General features: G+C 43.4%; 1 protein-coding gene across 3 annotated transcripts in view; it reads left to right on the plus strand.

Moving 5' to 3' along the window:
- Nucleotides 1-20,900, plus strand: part of PIP5K1B (phosphatidylinositol-4-phosphate 5-kinase type 1 beta) — a 307,693-nt gene that overhangs the window by 216,055 nt on the left and 70,738 nt on the right. For all 3 annotated transcript variants that reach the window (XM_080668561.1, XM_080668563.1, XM_080668562.1), the window contains exons 12-13: nucleotides 67-222; nucleotides 2,576-2,720. In XM_080668561.1, the coding sequence (XP_080524687.1) occupies nucleotides 67-222; nucleotides 2,576-2,720 (301 nt within the window). The remainder of the gene's footprint in view (nucleotides 1-66; nucleotides 223-2,575; nucleotides 2,721-20,900) is intronic.

A 20,900-nucleotide genomic window follows, 5' to 3' on the forward strand; every position in this document is an offset into this window, starting at 1 on the left:
ATTAACAAAATATTAATGTGGCTTTAAAATAAGTATCTTCATTTGTCTCCTTTTTCCTTTGCCTAGCTTTGAAGGCCTCACCTTCTAAAAAACGGTGCAATTCCATCGCCGCCCTGAAGGCGACCTCACAGGAGATTGTGTCCTCAATTAGCCAAGAATGGAAAGATGAGAAGCGGGATTTGCTGACAGAAGGGCAAAGTTTCAGCAGCCTTGATGAAGAAGGTAAAGATATGTAACTTTAAAGCAGAAGAAAGAAAACATTCTTGTGATTTTATTTATACATGTAAACTCACAGCAGGAAGCTTACAGCATACATGCTCTAAAAAACAAAGCCCATTATATAATCTTAAAGGGTATTTACAGTATGATACAGTTAACATAAAATGTTTAAAACACAAACAATTTAACATATGATATATGGTATAAATAAATTAAAAGACAGTAAAATATTCAAAAACAAAATCTATAATTCCACTACCTAAAGGTAACACATCTGAACATTTTGGTGTTTTTACTACTAGACCTTGTTCTATATATATTTTTGTGTGGATATATATTTTTTCCAAACACAGATACACATTAAATACATATAATCACATACTTATACATACAATCACAGTGTAACAAGTTATCAATTTATTTAGGTCCTCTTTAATGAATTGGATCAGTTTTATAATTTTCTCTTTGTATGTCACATATACCTAACTTGTTAGATTTAGCCCTAAATTGAGCAACTTGAGTGTACAATTAAACATTGGCATGGTTAGGAATTCCCAGTCCCAAGTTAATAAAAGTAGGGTCATGAGAATTCTCCTTAGTTTACCAATCCATCTATACCCCATTCAAATCCCAAATCCCAAACATCACACTCACGTGGTAGTGCCTATTAGGATCAGTTTCCATTCACACACACTTCCTGAAAATACATAATTTTGAGTCTATTGTGCCTATAACGGAATGCCAGAAACACCTTCCAGTTATATTGTTTTTATTATTGTCTGTTTTAGTTTAGTTTGGGAGGGTGATTAAAAAGAACCCACAGTGAAGCCTGGTTACACCAGTTAACAACCCTCTATTGCATATGTGAAGGTTGCTAAGAGAGTATAAAAGTTCTCATCACAAGAAGAAAAATGTTGTAACTGTGGGTCATGGGTTGTAGCTACGGGTGATAACTACACTTCTTGTGTTACTCATTTTGTGGTATGCACATATATCAAATCATTATGTTGTACACCTAAAGCTAGTACAATGTTATATGTCAATTCTATCTCAATAAAAGTTAAAAAATGAAATACCTACCTAGGTAAAAATAAATAAATAAATAAATAAATAAATAAATAAAAGAAAGAAAAAAACACGTGAGCCCAACTGCAGAACTTTAAGAATAGGACTGTTCCGCCTATTATATTCGCTCTCTGGGCACTCCCGGGTCTCCTTTTAGAGGAGCTCTGTTCTGGGTGACCATCCTTTACTTAAAGGACTGTCTCTGACAGGCTGGCCAATAATGGATGTACAGTTGTGTAAAGTTTAGGATAAGATGATTTAAAATTATCTCACTTATATGTGGGATCTAATGAACAAAATAAGCTGTCGAACAAAATAGATGTAGAGACATAGAAGCATGGAACAGACTGATGAATCTCAGAGGGAAGCAGGGAGGCGGGGATGGGTGGGAAGAGATCAACCAAAGAACTTATATGCATGTTCGCATAACCCATGGACACAGACTATAGTGCCCTGAAGGCCTGGAGGGAGGGGGAGGAGCAGGGAGGGGTTAATGGGGGAACTAAGGGGGGCCATCTGTAATACTTTCAACAATAAAGATAAATTTTAAAAACAAAAAGAAAATGATGCAGATTCAAAAGTCCACATCGAATCTTGAGAGTAGGCATGGGTCACTCCTCAGTCTTGAGTATTCCGCTTTCCTTGCTGAGGGAGGTCTCTTGGATAAGTATTTTCATAGACACTTACATATTAAAAAAGAAATAAGAATTTTCTCATTTTTAAAAAGGCAGCCTTGCTGTTAAAATGTGATGTCAAGAAGAGTCGGGGATAGTGTTCAAAGATGTGTGGGCTCCAACGTGGTTCAAGTATAATTAGCTGGCTGTAGCGTGTACAGCATGTTTCCTGGCTCTTACTGGGTCTCAGTTCTTAGATCTAAATTGAGAATCACAGATACATGCATAGCCTGGGGAGGGAAATCAGGTTTGCTTTTGTGTTTATACGTTTGCCAGTCATCCTTTTAATCTCTGTTGAATTATCTCCTGAAGCCCCTAGGAGCTTTGTATGTCATCTTTTGAAACAGTAAATCACTTTATTAGGTTTTTAAAAGAGCATTCATAATGTCATTTCCATAAGCCACTTGGTAAATTAATGCAATTTCCTTCCTGTTTAACCTGTTTGCAAGAAACTATTTTACATTTCTGCTGCAGTTCCGAGGAGCTCAGTTAATTCATAACTTAATTTGCAGCCTAATATGTAAAATGAATGATTTTGACTCGTTTCAAGGGTTAGAGACACGAAAGCTGCATTTCTTACTGAGATTCATGATGTATGTGTTGCTTTTGTTACCCAGCGCTGGGATCCCGGCACAGGCCCGACCTGGTGCCTAGCACACCATCCCTGTTTGAAGCTGCTTCTTTGACGACCACCATTTCATCCTCTTCCTTATATGTCAACGAACAATATCCACACGACAGGACGACGCTGTATTCAAACAGGTAATACTTGGCGCGATCAAATTGCCACACTGGCTGTTACCACATCAACGTCACAACTAGATCAATATCTCTGAATGAGAACATGCCGTCCCTCACAACCAGGATGTGCCTGTCACCTGTTCTGTAAGTAAGAAAGAGAGAGAGAGAACATTGTTGCTTGATTTTTACTGTGGCAAGAAATGCACCTTAGGGAAAAACTCCTCTGATTTTTCTTATGTTAATCATTATGTTTGGTTCCGTGGAAGAAGACAAATCTTTCATCATTTTTATTTTAATAGTTTTTAAATTACAGTTAATGTGCAATATTACATTAGTTTCTGGCGTACAACATAGTGATTAGATATTTATATACCTTGCAAAGTGATTACCCTGGTAAGTCTAGTACCCATCTGGCACCATAGATAGTTATTACAATATTATTGCTATATTCCCTGTGCTGTACTTTACATCCCCATGTCTATTTTTATAATTGCCAATTTGTACTTTTTAATCCCTTCACCTTTTTTACTTATCCCCCATATGTAAGTGAAATCATATGGTATTTGTCTTTCTCTGTCTGACTTATTTCACTTAGCACAATACCCTCTAGATTCATCCATGTTATCACAAATGGCAAGATAATTATTTTTTTATGGCTGAGTAATTTTCCAGTATACATACATATATACATACCACATCTTCTTGATCCATTCATCTATTGATGGATGCAAGGTTACTTCCCTATCTTAGCTATTGTAAACAATGCTGCAGTGAACATAGGGGTGCATATGTCTTTTCGAATTAGTGTTCTGGATTTCTTCAGATAACTACCCAGCAGTGGAATTGCTGGGTCAAATGGTAGTTCTATTTTTAGTTGTTTTTTTTAAGAGCTTCCATAATGTTGTCTATAGTAGCTACATCAATTTACAATCTCGCCAATAGTGCAGAAGGGTTCTCATTTCTTCACATCCTTACTAGCACTTGCTATTTTTTGATTTATTGATGATAGCCATTCTGACGAGTGCGAGGTAATATCTCAATGTGGTTTTAATTTGCATTTCTTTCATGATGATTAGTGATGCTGAGAATCTTTTCATATGTCTGTTGACCACCTGTATGTCCTCTTTGGAGAAATGTCTATTCAGGTCATCTGCCCATTTTTTAATTTGATTATTTGGAGGGTTTTTTGCTGTTAAGTTATATGAGTTGCTTAATCTGTTTGGGATATTAATCCCTTATAGGATGCATCAGTGAGGAATATCTTCTCCCATTCAGTAGGTTTTCTTTTCATTTTGTTGATGGCTTCTTTCACTATGCAAACACCTTTTAGTTTGATGTAGTCTCATTTGGTTATTTTCTCTTCTTTTTTTTTCTTTTTTTTTTTTTGTAATTTCTTATGAATGGCTTTTTTAAGCAAGCAATCTTGGTTAATATTGCAGAGCTAGCTGCAAAGATATCTGAATACTCTCTTTTCATATGAGTGACATTAGTGACTATAGTAGACAGAATAATGCCCCCCAAAATTGTTCACACCCTAATCCCCAGAACCCATGACTATATTACCTTATATAGCAAAAGTACTTTGCCAATTTGATTAAGTTAAAGATCCTGAGGTGGGAAGAGTAACCTGAATTATTCAGATAGGTCAGTTGTAATCACTGGGGCCTTAAAAGAGGAAGACAGGAAGATGAGCGTCAGAGAAGGAGACGTAATGCCAGAGCAGAGGTCAGAGAGAGAGAAAGCTTTGAAGATGAGACAATTGCTGGCTTTGGAAGTGGAGGAAGAGGCCATGAGCTAAGGAATGCAGGCAGAATTTAGAAGCCAAAAAAAGGCAAGACAACTGATTCTGCCTTAGAGCCTCCACAAAGGAACATAGGACGTCTGATTACCAACGTTGTAAGATAATAAATTTTTATTGTTTTATGCCTCTGCGTTTATGATAATTTGTTACAGCAGTAACGGGAAACTAATATAGTGACTCTCAAACACTTAATGTAAATTTGAGCATTGAGGTGGGTTAGATAGGAAATTAATTCATTAGACATTTTTCCTTTTTAAACAGAATGTTCCCAAACATTGTTTCTAGGAATAGAAAATATCTTCACAAAGAGGTCACAACATTGTCTGTGGGGTTAGCTGTTTTACTTTTTCTGCTTTTACATACACAGTTTTATAATTAGCTTTCATTTGAGGACAGGGACTACCATGTACATACTCTCAATAATTATCTGTTAAATATTGAACAAGTTCTTGTTGAAATCTAGCTCTCGAGAATCAAGATCAAATTTGTGCAGGAAAAGTCCTTCTTACACTGTATGTCATTTTCCACCTTCAGGCTAGCAGCTTGATTCATTCGCTATGGTAGATTCATTTTTAATATATGCATATTTATAGATTCTAGCTCAGTCCTTTGGCAAGTGAAGACTTGGAGCTTCTGTAGAAATACTTTTTGTTGCTGTTTCTTTCTCTCTCGGCTGGATACAGGTTAGGTGACAGCAGGTGAGGCAGCCAGGCTAGGTTTAGAGAAGTGGAACAAATCGCCAGGTGAGCCACAAATCTCAGCTGGGCTGCAGTTTGGAAAGCTCTTTGGGAAGGCCAACAAATAAGGCTCCATCATAAATTATTCGGCTCACCTGAACTACAAAAGTGATTTGGTTAGCTTCCTTGGATTAGAAAAATTTAAGGTGACGTATATCTATGTGAGTGTGTACTTTGACTGTTCAAATTTGTTATGTAAATTAGTCAAGCAACAGATATGTGTTTTTATCTGCATGGTCCAGCTGCACATCGTTCTTTTGCTCTCATGTAAATAGACTTGAAAGATGGTTGAAAAGTCACAGGAAGTTCTTTGCAAGGTCAAAACAATTCTTATATGAGGCCATGGTGGTGACTTATGGTTTGCTTCTGTTCTCATTACCAGGGTCATATAATTGGGTATGCTATTAAATTATTTCAGAACTTTCAGCACAAAAATTAAAGGGTTTTGATTGTTTGTTTTGGTGTCAGTGGTTGTATGTAGTTAGGTATCCAGTGTTGGTCTAGGTCAGTGGTCGGCAAACTCATTAGTCAACAGAGCCAAATATCAACAGTACAACGATTGAAATTTCTTTTGAGAGCCAAATCTTTTAAACTTAAACTTCTTCTAACGCCACTTCTTCAAAATAGACTCGCCCAGGCCGTGGTATTTTGTGGAAGAGCCACACTCAAGGGGCCAAAGAGCCGCATGTGGCTCGCAAGCCGCAGTTTGCCGACCACGGGTCTAGGTATTCAACTCTTGGGAATTACAAGGTTCTCCCAGGGTGCGGCACTGCCTCCTGCTGACCCCCAACCCTCCCGGCCAGTGTGGGAGCCCCCAGTGCATGCCCTGGGTCATGGTGTAACTCTTGGTCCTCTGCATGCTCTGGGTCGTGGTGTAATTCTTGGTCCTTTTATTTATGCTGACACCGGTTATCATTTATCCTATCTAATAAAGAGGGAATATGCTAATTAACCATCACTCCGTCACAAAGATGGCTGCACCCACAGCTGAGGCCAAGTTCCCATAAGGAGTCTTAACAAGCAATCAGCAGAGACCTGAGGCTATGCCCTCCCCTGCCCCCGTGGGGCTTGACAGGGGACCTCAAGGTGCACTTCCCGTCCTGGTGCTGGGCTAGGGGACCTCAGGCTGCTCCCCGCACCCCAGCGCCAGGCCGGGGGAACCTCAGGCCGCACCCCCCACCAGGTGGGGCTTGACAGGGGACTTCAGGCCATGCCCCCCACCCCAGCACCAGGCCGGGGGACCTCAGGCCGCACTTCCCACCCCAGCACCAAGCCAGGGGACCTGAGGCTGCGTCCCCCTGACTGGCAGGGCTTGACAGGGGACCTCAAGGTGCACCCCCGGTGCTGGGTCAGGGGAACTCAGGCCACGCCTCCTGCCCATGGGGTACCTGAGGCTGCACCCCCCTGCTGATGGGGCTTGACGGGGGACCTGAGGCTGTGCCCCCCTCCTGGTGCTGGGCCGGGGGACCTGAGGCTGCGCCCCCCGCCCCCCGCCTGGCGAGGCTTGATGGGGGACCTAAGGCCATGCCCCCCACCCAGCGGGGCTTGACAGGGGATCTCAGGCCATGTCCCACACCTGGTGGGGCTTGACGGGGGACTTCAAGGTATGCCCCCCCACCCCGGTCTGGGCTGGGGGACCTCAGGCCTCGTCCCCCATCCTGGCGCTCTGCCAGGGGTCCTGAGGCTACGTTCCCTGCCCGGCGGGGCTTGACAAGGGTGGGACTAGCCAGGTCTGGATCTAGCCCAATGACGGGGGGATGCGGGGGGGGGGGGGCAGCCGGGTCTGGGTTTCACACAATTTTGAGGTGCATGTGGGTGGGTGGGTTCTTGACTCTGGGTCCTGTGGTGCACCCCAGACACTGACAGGAGGAAGGTTTTCATATACATTTTACTAATTTTCTTTCATCTCTGACACTTCTATTATAGAGAAAGGGCAAATAGCAATATTAAATTATTTCCTCTAATTAATCCCCTTTTAATGTGCACGAATTTCATGCACCGGGCCACTAGTTTGAATATGAAAAGCATAAATGTTCTCTATGTTTTCTCTCTTTTGTTTTGTTGTTGAAATGAATTGTTTGAAACATGTCTTCTTTGGTATTGTATCTCCAAGTTGCAGTTTCACAACTGTCAGCCTAGGTTGGCTTCAGTGACAAGAACAAGAAACAATTCTATCTTACTCAGAAGGGGATTTGATGGAGGGAACTGAGTGCTGACAAACTCTGTGGAAAGGCTGGGGACGTGCACGCCAGCTGGACATCAGGAATCAGCCCTGAGCACACCACCCAGCTGGCCCACCAGCAACCCTGCAGCCTTCGCCACTATCAATGGGTACCCTGCTAACAATGCAAGCCAGAGAAAAGCATTTTGGTGAACCCAGAATGTTTTTAAATAAGCTAACATTTGAGAATTAAGCAGTTTCACGAAAATACCCAGATTCTTTTGAAAAACCACTAGCTTTGGCCCAGCTGACATGGCTCAGTGATTGAGTGTCGACCTAAGAAACCAGGAGGTCATGGTTCGATTCCCAGTCAGGGCACATGCCCGGGTTGTGAGCTCGATCCCCAGGAGGGGGCGTACAGGAGGCAGCCAATTAATGATTCTCATCATTGATGTTTCTATCTCCCTCTCCCTTTCTGGAATCAATAAAAATATTTTGAGAGAGAGAGAGAGAGAGAGAGAGAGAGAGACAGACAGACAGACAGACAGACAAACCACGAGCTTTGGCACCACCTGGCTACATTTGCTTTGCTCCTGGTATTGCTCCACTGAGGGGAGAGCGTAACCCTCCAGCTCACTACCCTCTGCTTCACTCATCTCTGCAGTTGCCTGCCTGTGGGTATTTCAGCTGTTAGCCTTGAAGGAGAGGAGAAGCCACAGACAAGCCTCATATCTTACCCGCTGCCTTAGGGAAGTAGTATGGAAAAGGTGCAGGAAAGACACAAAGGTGCTAAGAACCCTCAAGACAAATAATGGCGTCCCAACTCCTGAGAATCAGTATTCCTGTTTCTCCCACTTACGGCGTCCAACCCGGACTATTCCACAAAGAAACCTTACCAGCAAACTGGAGAGAAACGATCAGATGTTGTTTCTATCCTATCCTCCTTGACCTCATGGTATCTCTTGAAGCAACAACTACAAAGGATTCCAAACCTCATCTAGCCTGCTAGGGTTTAACATCTAATTCCAGAGCCTGCAAAGGAAAGATGAATATCGATGTTATCATTCACATCGGGGTTGTTCTCTTTCTTTCTTTATGAATCATTTTTCTCTGTTAAGGTCAAGTGGTTGTTTTCCTTTTGCTCATTGTGCTATATATATTTGCACTTCAATCAGCTGTAACTACTTCAACTAGCGGTTGTCATTCCACCCGTCTTTTTCGAATCCTTGACTTTGAAAGGTGTTGATTAATGTCTGGATGTCTCCACTCCAAAACGGCATCCTGCAGCGAGAAAGTGCTGTCCTTAGAGTTGTTCCTTTTTTAAAAGGGTTATTCTTTGTAACTTCGAAAACTCCAGTGGCGATCCATTCTTTTTCTTTCTAAGTGTACTTCAAAAATGGACTAGGAAGCAGTGGAAAACAGTGCCATGTTTAAAGCATCTGCTGATTGGGAGCACGTATCCAGGTTTCACTGTGCAGTTCTGAGTCAGAGTGTGCATTCACAGGCACGAAGAGGAACTGTTGTGGGTACGCGCTTCCCAGGCAAATAGTGGCTTTAAATTCTGAATTTTTGATCCTTGGCTTTTCTTTCCTAGTAGGAACTCTGTTCTTTTAAAGGAGGTATGCATTGAGCACTGAGAAAGGCAGAGGCAAATAAAGTGTTATCTCAAAGTTAAGAACAATTTGATGTGGAAATTGGTTAGACTCATGAATATTAATTCTTTTCATGATTTCCTGCACAGTTGGTAGCAAAGCTAAAGCTCTGATTATGCATAAGGATTGAAAGCCCTGCTGCATTCCAATGTATTTCTACTTTACCACCAAAGATGCCTTCACCGACATTGCCATGCTGTTCCGCCTCCTGCTTTGCTGGTGGCTGTTTCCATGGTGGGCTCACCCTGGAGACATTGGGAACGTTGTGAGAAGGGTAGGTGGTCAGAGGAAAAGTCCCTGCTCATTTGCACGTAGAGGGACAGCCGGCAAAGGCTTCCTAAAGGGTGACTCCAACGTCCCAGGCCTCAGAGGCCGAGCCGTGGATCGGACCGCAGTTCTGTGCCCCTTTCTTCCTGCCGAGAGAGTATTATAGACCCAGGAGAGGGGTGAACAGTTGTCTCTAGCCACAAGCCCCTCCCCTCAAATTGCTTACCACTCACATTTAAGGACACAAACAGAGCCATCCGTCTGTAAAGTTCAGAGGACCCATTATCGTACAGACTTAAGGAAGGACAAATGCAGAGCTATGCATTATGTGACCTCTCCAAGGTCCCGGGACATGCTAATGGGATGTAAACCAGAGCACAGGTCTCTGGGGCCCAAGCCTTTTTCCTTCCCACTGTTCCACTCTTTTGTCATGGCCTCCAGGTACTTCCCGCCTCTGCTTGTTGTGAGTGCTGTGTGCAGAGAGTTGATTGGTTGTGTTCTTCTCCCTAAGATGAATCCTGGCCCCGTGTTTGAGCCATTTTCTGCGGTTTAATAACTGAAATATTCGCAGTAGGCAAAGTGGTGGGCTTAAGTCAGTGTCTACCTGTGGTGTTTATCCTAGAAGTCACTGGCTAAGTTTCCTTCTTAAAAGCAGCATGGCTGTGGGAGACTTTTTTATCATCGTACTAGTCAAACCGTTAATAATAATTTAATAATTGTAACAACTACAATAGTAGCTAATTATTGGACCATATTAAGAGTCTGTGTTAAGTTCCTTACATGAATGAAGTTGCTTAATTCTCACAGCAACCCTGAAAATAAACCCTGACATTGTGTTTATTTTCTCTAGTTGACAGATGAAGGGTGCTTTACAACATTAGATAACTTTCCTGAGGTCAAGTGGCTAAAATGTAGAGCCATGGTTTCTGCCCACAGCACTGACATAGAATCAAAGGCTCGGGCCTCAGCTATTCGATGGCTGCCCCCATCCACATTGTCACATCTCAGACAAGATGACTTTCAGATGATGCTTTTAATGGAAATGCAGTAATATCCACACAAGTTCTCTTCCTCTTCATTCATTTGCCTTGTCTTTTTTCCCTGTAATTTTGAGTGAGGATTTTCACTTTCCAAGATGTGAAAGACTGGCTGTGTTCAAACACTCAAAATAAGGCATATTAATTTAAATTCACAAGAAACCTAAAATAGCTATTTCCTCAAGATTTTGTTGTTGTTAAATCTTCACCCAAGTATATTTTCCCATTGATTTTATTTTAGAGAGAGTGGAAGGGAAGGGGAGAGACAGAGAGAGAGAGAACTATTGATGTGAAAGGGACACACTGATTTGTTGCTTCCTGCACATGCCCCAACCAGGGCCAGGGATGGAGCCTGCAACCAAGGTACATGCCCTTGATGGCAACGGAACTGGGGACCCTTCAGTCCAGAGGCTGACGCTGCATCCACTGTGCCAAACTGCCTAGGGCTATTTCCTCACGTTTTTATTTCCAGTTCCGCAGGTGGACACCAAATGTTACATGATCATTGAGAAGAGACTTTTGTTAGATATGTTTTGGCTTGATTTAGAAAAAAAAAAAACTATCTTCTGTTGACATAGTAAGGTTAGCAGGACATTTATTACTTACAAAATGAAGGGAGAAGAAAGTTGGTTGCAAGAAGTTTGTACTCCAATTCTCTAACCATAACCTCAAGGGAGGGGCAGTGCAGGCTTGCAGTACCTGTTATAAACAGCAGCCACCTGCTGTGCCTACATGCCAGCCAGGGACTGGCCCTTTCGAAGGCTCTGCAGGCCTCCTGCTGATGCTGGAATTAAATCTGACCTCTCCATTTATGCTTCTTAATCTGGTTATTCCAACCATGCAGACAGCCCTTCTTACCACCCCCACCCCCTCCTGGGACTGGGGCTTTCTCTTGCATTTTAATTATTATAAGTCATTAATTAGATTATTAGCCCTCAGGCTGCCACTCCTAGCTATCTAGCATTGGCCAAGTCACTTTACCTTTATGTGCTTGTTTCTTCATTTGTAAAATATGGGTTATTATGAAATGGTCATCGGAAAGTGTTTATAATACCTGGCACACAGTAAGCACATCAGAGTATTTGTTAAAATAACCAAGTGATCCCAGATCCTAACACCATGCAGCTTTCTGGTAAGTTCCACTGTAAAGGGCAAGATGGGCTTGCCTTGGCATCAAGCCATGCAGAGTACTTCATTAGCTCTGACTAAAAACATTCCAGTCAAGGAAGCAGAAAGCACATTTGGAATTCCAGAGGACTTAGTAAAGGGCATTGGTTAGGGAGTGTGCGGAGGCTGGCAGCATGAAGGGGGAATGGGAGAGACCCAGGTAAGTAGCTGCAGGAGGCAGCCATCACCTAGATGCATGAAGGCGGGCCCCACCTGGGGACCAGCTGCCACTTTGGGGGCAGGGACAGAGGCAGAGGATATCACTTACCTGGTAAAGAGCTGGGATAGTGGCGGGGACACAGCTGCCTCCAGAGACACCAGCCAAAGAAGGAAGGAAAAACTGAATGAGAAGAGGCCCAAAGGCTTCCTCCCTCCCACCCGCTCCTCTCCCGCCAGCGTCCTGCACCGGCACAACCTGGCCAAGGAGATTGAGGAATGTCCTGGTGACTCTGGGCCCCAGCCTTGCAAAGCAGAGCTGAAACCGGATATAAGTAATAGCCACAGTCCATAGAGCAAAAACTAGATAGATGTAAGGTCTTTACAAAAACGATTTGCAAAGGTCAAAGCTGTACAAAGGGAGAATGTGTGTGCAAGCACAGGAATTGATTTATGGAATGCTTCCTTATAAAAGGAATCCTAGAGACAGGTTTTTTCACCGTGTCAATGTAAGAGTAGTAGAAAGTAGCTGTAATTTTTTTAAATGGTCTGTGCCATTAGAGACTCCAGTTTTTACCAATAAGTCTCTCTGACAGTCAGCAATGCTCTCCCGGGTGCTGCACTGGAGTAGATGGTCATAAGTACTCGTAGGAATGTTTGAGCTAATTCCAGGCACGTGGCATAGACCAAAAGGTTCTTCAGCTCCAGCATCCACAAAGAGAGACAGGGCAGCCATCACTCATGCCATCACTCATGCCAGGACCCCACACCACCCCAGCTCATCAACAGACTATCACTCAGTCTAGAACACACACACAGGGCGGAGGGGTGCTTTTGATTCCATTCTTCTTACAGTGAAGGATTTAATCAAGTTTTCTCCAGTGTCAGAAAACTAGGTCAACAGGCAAATGATGATACCAATTTGGGGGAGAATAACACTCCTTAGGGCCCTGAAGCAGAAACCTGCTTTGTTACAGGCGAACCTAATGTGGGGTGTATCTTTTCACTTGTGGTGAGGGCACTGCAGAGAACATTGGAGCCTGGAAGAAGTTTCATAATATGCCTGTTAGTTTAGCTTCCCACCCCAACCCCAGAAAAAAAAAAAAGAAAAACCCACATGGGATTTATATCACCTAGTCTGCACTTGGATTTATTAGATGCTTTTTTCTTTTTTACAAATTATAGAATTCTGAAGTTACTACAGGCCCGGTGCATGACATTCGTGCACTGGAGGCAGGGTCCCTCAGCCCAGCCTGTTCCCTCTCGCAGTCCATGACCCCTCAGGGGATGTCCGCTTACCGGCTTAGGTCCACTCCCCGCAGCGTCCTTAGCACAGCTCTGTGGAGGCAGGAGAGGCTCCCACCACTGCAGCTGCACTCACCAGTCCGAGCCGGCTCTTGGCTGAGCAGAGCTCCCCCTGTGGGAGCGCACTGATGACCAGGGGGCAGCTCCTGTGTGGAGCATCTGCTCCCTGGTGGTCAGTGCACGTCATAGCGATCAGTTGTTCCGCTGTTCAGTCGATTTGCATATTAGCCTTTTATTATATAGGATTAGTTTTTCAAATTATCCCCCATATGTTTCGGCATAGGCAGAAAATTGAAGTGAATTTTTCAGATATCTGACATTTTATGAAGAACAATTTAGGATTCAACATTAATTCAAAGAATGCTTGTTTTTTGATGAATTGGTACATGGTAATATTTCTAGGTGCTTTTTGTGCATTATTAAGATTTATGGGGGTGGGGGGGGTGGCAAGTGTTGGCCAGCCTTTGGATATCCTAACTTAACAAAAATAACCTCTTTTATCCATTTTCTGCCTCTTAATTCTAAGACCAAAACAAACAAACAAACAACTACTTCTTTATTTCCCATGCCTTCGGCCACTAGTGTTACCACATGTCTGGGAGAAGGGCTCGCTGGTGGTGGGTATGTCTCTGCAGACCCTCCCTGGTCCTCTGCCTTCCTTCGTTGATTCTCTAGAGAAATGCTTCCCAAGCATCACTACCTCCTCAGGACTTATGCTCACTAGAGTTTAAGAAATAAAGTTCTTTCAGTGTACTTCTCTCCTTCTCTATATTGGCTGAGGACTGGAACTATTTCTTTGCCTTGTGGTTCAGCTGAAACACCGGTGGAGTCATTCAAGGAATTAAAAGGACAGGCATGTAATACCTGAGATGCAAAACCACAGCAAAATGGACGGGTTTCCAGATTATCGTGAGGAGAGGGGACCTCAGTCTCCTCTCATATCTCAGTTTGACCGGGACGTGTCCTAAACAAAGTGCCCTTGCCCTGAAGGTATTTTAGGTTAGCACCCCCTGTGGGGAATACATACCGCAACACTTGTGGGGCATATGCCCCAAACCTGCTTCTCAGCCCAGCCCCTCTGACCTTAGACCAAACGGCATTTCAGCTCAGCAGCTATTCTTGACCTGAGTCTGCAGAGATCCTGACTGAGTGGCCAAAGCCCTTTTCTTTAGAATCGCATGCGTTTTGCTGACTCTTGTTCTGCTTAGAAGTTTATTTGGTCCTTCCAGGCCCCTGGAAGTCGCCCTCTCTATCCTAACCACTTCTCTCTGTCCTTTCTATTTGTCCACATCACACTCAATAGCTAGTTCTACACTTTGGTTAAGCGGGTCTGATACAAGCTGGTATCCTGCTCCCGCCTGAGTGGCCCCACAGCCCCACCCAGGGCAGCACCTCGGGCTTGTCTGCTTCACTTCAGCTCCTTCAGCTGCTGTGGCCTCTGAGGTGCCCCCTTTCAGCCCACCCATTGCATTCCCACTTGCCTTCTGAGCCATCGCCTCTCTCGCATACAGAGCGGAGGTGACTTCCAGGCCTGAGCGTCGTGATGGGTGAACCTCTTCCAGGCTCGCTTTAACAGCACCCGCCATTCCTCCTCCATCCCTGGCACCCTGTAGGGCGAGGCTCTGCCAGAATCCCGTTTCCTTTTGCTTCTCTTATAAACCGCAAATATACACCAAGAATAGCAAACAATTTCTTCCAAGGCTAGAAGAAAGTTGATTCCCACATCACCTGTTTGATCCTCTATTACCTGTGAAATTCTCTCCTTGTCATCTAGATGACTTGCTGATCTTTGGGGGAAAGAATTCCACCTTGGAAGTCCACAGTAAACCTGTGTTGAGGACTCATTAATTTCAGAGAAACTAACAGCCCCAGCCCCAGACAGGCAGACTAAACACAACCAGCCTTTTGCTTTTAGCTCATTATCGTCTGGGGGTCAGGAGAATTGGGTAGGTGACATGAGGGAACTGGGGGGCGATGATAAAAATCTCAAGTCAGAATAATATTAATCTAAAATGTATTTATTTATAGCCTGCTTTCAAGGATAAAGTAATAAAAGAGGAAATATATAATGACATAAAGGAGCTCCTGATTTTTCTGGCCAGCCATATTAAAAATTAGTGATCGGAAGGTCACACAAGAACTTTAAAACAACCAGACTTGTTTTCTCAACAAAGGAGTTGGCTGAAAGGTAAAGGTCATCCCGGTGGCCACTTGGAGAAAGCATATGTGAGCATTTCTCTGTCTTTTCTCTCCTTGTTTCTCCTCACACTGCAGGGGTGCTTCTGAGTGCTGAAGTGCGTGGTCTGGGAGAGGTGTTTTATCTTTTGTTCATATGTGAGTGCATCTGGGTTGGTGCCCAGTCATCCCAACTGCCGTTACTGCCCTTCTTTGCCGCCACTGAGTCATGAGAAGAGAGAAAGCAGGCATTCCAAGGCCAGGGCAAAGCTAATTTGTGACGTGGATCAAGTTTTCACTTCTTTGCCTTTTTCCTGCCCACCCTCCTGATGTTTTCCCATTCCCGGTAGCACAGCTTGTCCTCAAACAATCGTGGCGCTAGGGAAATGGAAGGGTCCTTTTGACATCTTGTCATCCAGCCCTTTTATTTTTTATTTTTTGTATCAAAATTCTGTATGTCAAGTTTAACAGTCAAATAGCTGTATAAAGTTTTTTAGGAAAAAGGTCAGGTCCTGCCTGGCCAGCATGGCTCAGTGGTTGAATGTCGACTATGAACCAGGAGGTTGTGGTTCGATTCCCGGTTGGAGCACATGCCCGGGTTGGATCCCCAGTGTGGGGCCTGCAGGAGGCAGCCGATCAATGATTCTCTCTCATCATTGATATTTCTATCTCTCTCTCCTTCTCCCTTCCTCTCTGAAATCAATAAAAACATTTTTTTTAAAAAAGAGCAGGTCCTTATTTGCCTCCCTTTAAGGACTTTACTGTCTCTAGATGTTATCACCATCAACTCTTTTAGCTGATTCATTTGGCAGTTAATTTCATATCTCTTTAATAGCATGCGCATTTGGCTGTTTCTTGCTGTTTTGGGTGTGGGCGTTACCTAATAACTTCCCCCTGTAGAAGATTAAGACTTAGTTGTCTTTTCCCCACTCCACATTCACCACCGCATGCACCCTTCCCCATCTATCCCCTCCCTTCCTCACCCTTCCAGTCTCCCAGTATAGTTACATCATGATTGTGCTTACATATCGCATGTTTTATTATGACTGTGTGAATACTATGTTTGATTTTCCTTTTCTGTATCTTTGTTTTCTCTGTAATAAATAATCATCTCATTCTTGTGTTTGCTTAGTTTTCTATGTATCTGTCCTTAATGGAAGCCCAGACTCTCTAGTACTAGTTGTTTTAATTGCTTCTCAAACTGTTTAGATGCATCGAGTCCTGCTTCTTTTTTTAAAATATATTTTTATTGATTTCACAGATGAAGGAAGAGGGAGAGAGAGATAGGAACATCAATGATGACAGAGAATCATTGATCAGCTGCCTCCTGTACACCACACACTGGCGATTGAGCCTGGAACCTGGGCATGTGCCCTGACTGGGAATCAAACTGTGACCTCCTGGTTCACAGGTCAAAGCTCAATCATTGAGCCATGCTGGCCAGGAGGTCCTGCTAATTTCATTGTCTGGCATGAGTGTCCCCCAAAGCCTCTGACCTGCTCCAGTCTGCACTGACTGCCCTCTCAGGCCCGAAGTACAAGTTACCTTGGGGTCTCCCTTCTCCACCATCCTGGGATCATAATAACTCCTTGTCTGCATGGATTTCCCTGTTTCATACCCTGTATTTTCCTTTTTTTTGGTTTGCTCCCTCATTTTGGTGCAGCACATCCTCCAGTATCTTCCTAAGAAAAATATTCAGGGAGGACAAAATATTCAAGGTCTTGCATGTCTAAACAAGCCTATTCTAACCCTAACACTTGATAGGTTAGCTCAGTGGTCAGCAAACTCATTAGTCAACAGAGCCAAATTTTTTAAACTTAAACTTCTTCTAACGCCACTTCTTCAAAATAGACTCGCCCAGGCCGTGGTATTTTGTGGAAGAGCCACACTCAAGGGGCCAAAGAGCCACATGTGGCTCTTGAGCCACAGTTTGCCGACCATGGGGTTAGCTGATATACAACTCTATATTCTGAACTGTAATTATTTTTCTAAATTGTGAAGTCTTTGCTCTATTATCCTAGTTTCTGGTTACCATTAAGAAATCCAGTGCTGTTCCAATTCCTGAAATTCTGTGTATGGCCTGTATTTTTTCCAGAAGCTTATAATCTCTTCAGCTTCCCCCTCCTGTCTCAATGTTTCATGATGATACGCTATGGAATAAATCTATTTTCAGCCATTGTGTGGGCCACTCAGCGGGCCTTTTCATTCTGTACATTCATGTTTTGAGTTTGAAATTTCTTGACTATTTTTTCCTCCCCTATTTTCTTCTTTCTACCATTTCTTTTATGCCTGTACGATCTCCTGTGTCTGTCCGCCAATTTACTTTCCTCCCTTCGTCTCCATCTATTTGTCTTTCTATCCTATTTTCTAAATTTCTCCACTTTATCTCCTAATCCTTCCACCAAGTTTTCCATTGCTGTTGACATATTTTATAATTCTTTTTTGTTCACTGAAGTGTCCTTTTTTCATCAATCTTTCTTTATATGATGGTTATAATTTCTTCTCTTTTTCTCTCTGAGGATATCAGCATTGAATTTTTCGTTTTCTTCCCCCCAGCCCCCTTTTGGTCTCAATTTACATACAAGTTGCCTCTTTCTGTCAGTTTTGGTCAACGTCTTTCATATAGAAGGTTTTCCTCAAATTTCTGGAAATTCTTACTTGATGCTCTACCAAGTGTTTGAATGGGAGGCTAAAACACTGACTATAAGCATTTGAGTTGACCAAGCTTCACTGAGAGGTTATCTGAGGTGGAGCCAGTGTTAGTATCTCCCAGTCTTTGCTGTTGACCTGGTCAGATTCCCTATAGGAGAGGCTTCCAACTTCCAGCTGGAGGGGAGAGGCTGGCTGCTGGCCTTCTGGAACCTGGGGCAGGAAAGAGGGTGGATGTCTCAGCATTAGTATGCAGACATTCACTGCATCACTTTCTTTTCCCTCGAGTGCTGCTGGTGTCCCTGGGTCCAGACATCCTCTGTTCTATAGCCTCATCAGAGAGAATTTTAAAAAGCTTTCTGTCTCCGTTGGAATTGGGCAGCGTTTTTGCCTGGCAATGTGTCCCTTCACTTCCCCCCAGCGGCGGCTTAGGATTCCGTTCTCTTGGGTTTGTTAAGTCAGTTACTACCTGTGCGTGTGCTCCCAAATGTTGTATCTGTTAGCCTCTCCCATCTCCTGCCCTTTTTGTAGGTTTATGTCTTTTTAAACCTTTTATTGTAGTTTCAGAGGGGTTAGAGGTGACTACAATTAGATGGGATGTGCCCCATCCGCCTCTGCTTCTTTGTCCATAAATTAAGAGAGGACCAGCCTGGCCATCGTGACTCAGTGGTTGAGCTTTGACCTATAAACCAGGAGGTCATGGTTCAATTCCCGGTCAGGGCACATGCCTGGGTTGCCAGCTCGATCCCCAGTGTGAGGCATGCAGGAGGCAGCCGATCAATGATTCTCTCTCATCACTGATGTTTCTATCTCTCTCTCCCTCTCCATTCCTCTCTTAAATAAGATTATATATATATAATATATATATTATTTTATAATAAATATATATTATTATTTTATAATAAATATATATTGGTTTTTTTTAAGAGAGAGGACCAGAGAGTTGCTGAGTGAGGATGCTGAGGTTGCAACATAACTTAATAGCAGAACAGGAACTAAGACCTACATTTCCTAATTCCTTGGTCAGGGCCACCTCTTTCCAAATAGACAGTATCATAAATAATGGATTCATCCACAGTGAGTGTGGTCCCAGTAGGGTGTGATGAGTTTCAAAGGCTATTTTGTGAAGAGCCCTTTTTTTGTATTTTTATTTAGATTGGTTTCTCATTAGGAATCAGAAAATCAGAAAGCATCTGAGTACTTCCCAACACATTCATGCTCCACAGACAAACCCTATGGAAGGGCAAGGTGCATGGGAAATGTTGATAACACAACAGTAGCTAAGTTATACTGCATTTAACTTTTGCACCTTTTTAACTTTGCATGTAACTGGAGTTGTACCAGGTCCCACCAACATGTGAGAACAAATGGGGTTACAGTCAGATACCAAAATCCACTTTTCCATTTACTGAGGCAGATGCTGAGTCCCCTATCACGTACCCTACAAATGTACCTTGAGTCCCCGGAGGTGTCTACTGGGTGATCACAAGAAGTCCAATCCCACTGAGAGCCATCATTCCTCCCTCGTCCCTCAGCAGGCACTGCAGTCTCCCACCAGGCCTGGAAGGTCCAGGCCTTTAGCCATCCACAGCAGAGGCCCCGAGGCCCAGAGCCATGGCACATGGCGAAGAGCACCCTTACTTGTTAGAGGGGCCCCAAAACAATATTACTTGTGTTTGATGTTTTATAGACTTTGAGGAAATAGCTCTCCTGGTTTTTGTCTGTTTGTACTCTCCCTCCCCCCTTCCCCTCTATGACTTTCTCTGTGTCTCTCACCCTGGGATCAAACCTGAGTCCTTGGGTTAGCCTGCTACATGAACTAGACATGATTCGATTCATTTGCTTTCACAGACTTTGCTCATTCCTCAGCAAATAGACTTGGACTGGGCCTACCCACCAGGCAGATCTAAATCCTACGAATAGATACTGCTGCGTATCTGTTCTTGGGCTGGGATCCTTATCATATCTGTTAATATAGCGGTTACACATACTGACACTTCAATCCAATATCCCCAAACATGTGGGGAAGGCCTTCTCAGCACAGGGCACGCTAGACAGGATAGCAAATATGGAAAATATTTTCTTGAGAAATTATACTGTTTGTATTAATAGATACAATAGAAGGCTACTGCTGTTCAGTTCAATGAAAGACCTATGCAAAGTGAGTTAGGAGAACAGAGTCAGGAAAGATGACTGGCCCAGAGCTGTGGTGATGCCCGCAGCAAAGGAGGAGAGGGCAAAGGGCAACAGCTGCACACCCTCATGGTATCTGCCACTGTCTTTGGCACAATAAGTGCTCAGAAGAGGTTTCTCCATCAGCCAGATGCAATGTTGGAAGTACTTAAGCTTGGTTGAACTAAGAAAGGATCCCGGAAAAGTGAAATGCTATTTTACTAAAAAAGTTTAATTCCAGGAAGAGTGTATTGATCACTTGCTTCTAGCCATTGTAACACATCCCAGTTTTTATAATACCAGGCACACATTTAACTTTTCAAGTGCAGACTGATGCGCCCGGGCTCAGCACCCCAGGCACCATGAGCTAGCAGAGTCCCCCAGCTGATTGTCATTCAATCCCACGTGTCAGTCTGTGGTTGAGACAGGTTTAAAATTGATTTCCTTGCCTCGGTGACATAGAAACAGTTTTTTATAAACAAGGGGCTCCCACATAGAGCCCTCTCAGTGGGATTTCTGAAGAGCTACGGAACTGGATATTTTTGTTGAAGAGCACAGCTCTCCGATGTAACTGGAGATGCCACCTCTTTGCCAAGACAGAAAGGCAGGTCACCTGGGAGGTGGCCTCAGATGGAAATAATTACATGAATTCTAGGGGGTGGTGAGAGCTTCACATTTTCATAGCACTTACCTAATATTTTTGAAGCCTCTGACTAAATATAGGAGGTAATTTTTTGAAAACGGGTAAGTTATAGCTACCATTAGTTAATGCACAATTTTCTCATTTTTTTGTTTGTGATAATAACCCTAAGAGCATGTAATGGATACCTATGCTATACCATTTAGTCTGCTGAGCACTCTACAGATTTATTTTATTGAATGCATTTGTCAACCCTATGAGGTAAGCACTGGTGGAATGAGT

The sequence above is a fragment of the Plecotus auritus genome (assembly GCF_963455305.1).
Source record: "Plecotus auritus genome assembly, chromosome: 5".
In the NCBI taxonomy this organism is placed as follows: Eukaryota; Metazoa; Chordata; class Mammalia; order Chiroptera; family Vespertilionidae; genus Plecotus; species Plecotus auritus.